General features: G+C 39.4%; 1 protein-coding gene across 1 annotated transcript; it reads left to right on the top strand.

Moving 5' to 3' along the window:
* The first annotated feature begins 308 nt into the window (after positions 1–308).
* LOC137000962 (uncharacterized) lies at positions 309–2,268 on the top strand. Its single transcript, XM_067358582.1, has one exon. It carries the CDS (start codon positions 516–518, stop codon positions 2,208–2,210), a length of 1,695 nt encoding a protein of 564 aa, XP_067214683.1. The 5' UTR covers positions 309–515; the 3' UTR covers positions 2,211–2,268.
* Positions 2,269–2,531: the final 263 nt, after the last annotated feature.

Raw genomic sequence — 2,531 nt, 5'->3', positions numbered from 1 at the left:
ACAGTCGCGTTGTACACCCTAATTGCCTACGAATCTCACACATCAAACCAACTCCTAATAATTAAGTAACTTTATTATTATTAATTAAAATAAGTAACTATAAAAAAAATATATATAAATATATTTTAAACAAAAAAATTTTTATAAATAAATAAATGATAAATTGATTAGCAAATAAGGAAATAAGTAATAACAATAAGCTTGACAATTAAAGGTGTGCTATATTAATATACCTTAAACGTGCTAAATTCCAGATGGATCTCCGAGGATTTTTAATAATCGTCGTGCTAAATTTTTGATTACGCGGCACTAAAGGCATAATAGGATATGACTGCGGATCTGCATCGACGAACATTACGACTCTATCATTACTGGGGATAGAGGAATGTGATATACCACAGCCAGAAGTAGCAGCTCAGAAGATTTATATACAATTGCTACAAATTAACGAATTTACCTCCGCGAGAGTTATACAATGCAAAATAGAAATAGACAGATTAATCAGGAGATGCGGAATGTTCTCTCACTCCATGGACGTGTACAACGGAAAGCACGCGTATATAGAAGAAGTATCAAGAGACGCCTGCCAACGAATGCATATGTATGGTACTTACGAAATCGGGAATACTCGAATAACAGGATTGAAATCCAATCAAACTGCAACACGACCGGTAACACTGGCCGGACACGTGAACAATGATGGCACCTGTTCCGGAACAACATATAGCGATCCATTCGGCACATGGGAAAAAGCCGTGGTACTCGCAACCATAAAAATTACACTACAGGATTATATAGCTGACGTGAAGATAAACACGAACCGAGTCCAACTGAGGTCTGGAGTGACCTGTGCGTTGAGCGCAACACATTGCACCGACATCGAGGGTGGGGATACCTACTGGGCATCCATGCCCACGGATACCTGCAGGTTCGGCACTTATGGAGTATTATATGAAGGATATGCACACAGAATAATAGACGTCGTCAACAAACAACAGCAAATTGTTTATTCCATGACTACAGAAGACACAGTTTTTGCATTGGCAAGCAGAGACTCCTATTCTACTTGTGGATATACTCTTTTCCACACGGAACATCCAAAATTAGTAATTTTCGAAACTTCACCAGGCGTAGCAATTTTTAAAAAAAAATCACGCATAGCTAATTTGGACATTTTCACCTATATGAATTTTAAATTTGTATATGTAGAGAAACATGTGCGGACTCAATTTAGTGAACTATATAAGAATATTTTACTGCAACAATGTCAGCTCGAACAGAAAATATTACACAATTCATTAGCCATAGCCACTCAATCACCGGATGTTTTCGCTTATCACTTTATGAAGGGACCAGGATACATGGCCTTACTGGCTGGCGAAGTAATACACATAGTAAAATGTGTGCCTGTCGAAGTAAGAGTAGCACACACCGAAGAATGCTATGATCAATTGCCTGTGACGCGAGAAAATAGAACACAATTTTTAACACCGCAAACCCATATACTATTACGACAAGGAACGCAGATTACGTGCAATTTGTTCGCACCACCTATGTATCTTCTGGGAGATGCATGGTATAGACTCACTCCTAAACCAATACATACAGTACCGCCGATGACCATGAAACCGATGACAACACCTAGCTGGAAATATATTAGCCCCGGATCACTTGCTACCAGCGGCATATATACTGAAGGAGATTTAAGCGATCTCAGGGATCATATTATGTTTCCTGCTGAGAGACCAGCAATGTTAAACACCTTGGCCAGAGGAATGATGGGCCACTCTACGATTATGCACGATGGAGGATCTTTTGCAAACTTCCTAGATGAGGCATCAGTTGAAAAAATAGCTATGTCAGCATGGCAGAAATTTTGGGATCGATTCCTAATTTTCGGCAATATAAACGCTGGATTTTTAGGAATTTACTTGGCAGTAAGAGCAGTAAAATTAATATTGGATACCATTGTGCATGGCTATGCTCTACACACAGTATACGGATGGTCCATATACCTGCTTGGAGCCATTTGGGACTCGTTAACTCAGCTCCTATTACACTTAAAACTGAAAAAACCACGCGATGGAAATAGAGAAACTATGCAACCGTCCGCAGAACGAAACCCGATAGAAGACTCTTCACAGAGGGGAACCTACCCCCTATTACCTGCAAAGGACGCATCCACTTATACATTCGCACTAAAGGACTGACCGCTTGATTTCTCTTTCCCTTGAAAAAAAAAGAGAAAAAAAAAGAGGGAAAAAAAAGAGGGGAACGGAAAGAAGAAAAAGAAGAAAAAAAAATACATAAACAACAGCTTCCCTACCAACCTTACATAAGCGCCAACTCTGACAATTCTTATTTTTTTTATTTACGCATTTTATTGTTTTATCTCATTTTAATCTGTTTCGCTCCTTCTTATGGGGTCTCGCGGTTGCGATCCGAAATTCGCACCTAACCCCAACACCACCTTTTTGTTTATAGAAACATGGAGATCGAACACCTCGATACTCAAACACTGAGCCGCTCGC

The sequence above is a fragment of the Linepithema humile genome, chromosome 7 (assembly GCF_040581485.1).
Source record: "Linepithema humile isolate Giens D197 chromosome 7, Lhum_UNIL_v1.0, whole genome shotgun sequence".
Taxonomy (NCBI): domain Eukaryota; kingdom Metazoa; phylum Arthropoda; class Insecta; order Hymenoptera; family Formicidae; genus Linepithema; species Linepithema humile.
The sequence above is the reverse complement of the archived record's forward strand: the minus strand, read 5'-3'. Positions and strand labels throughout refer to the sequence as shown.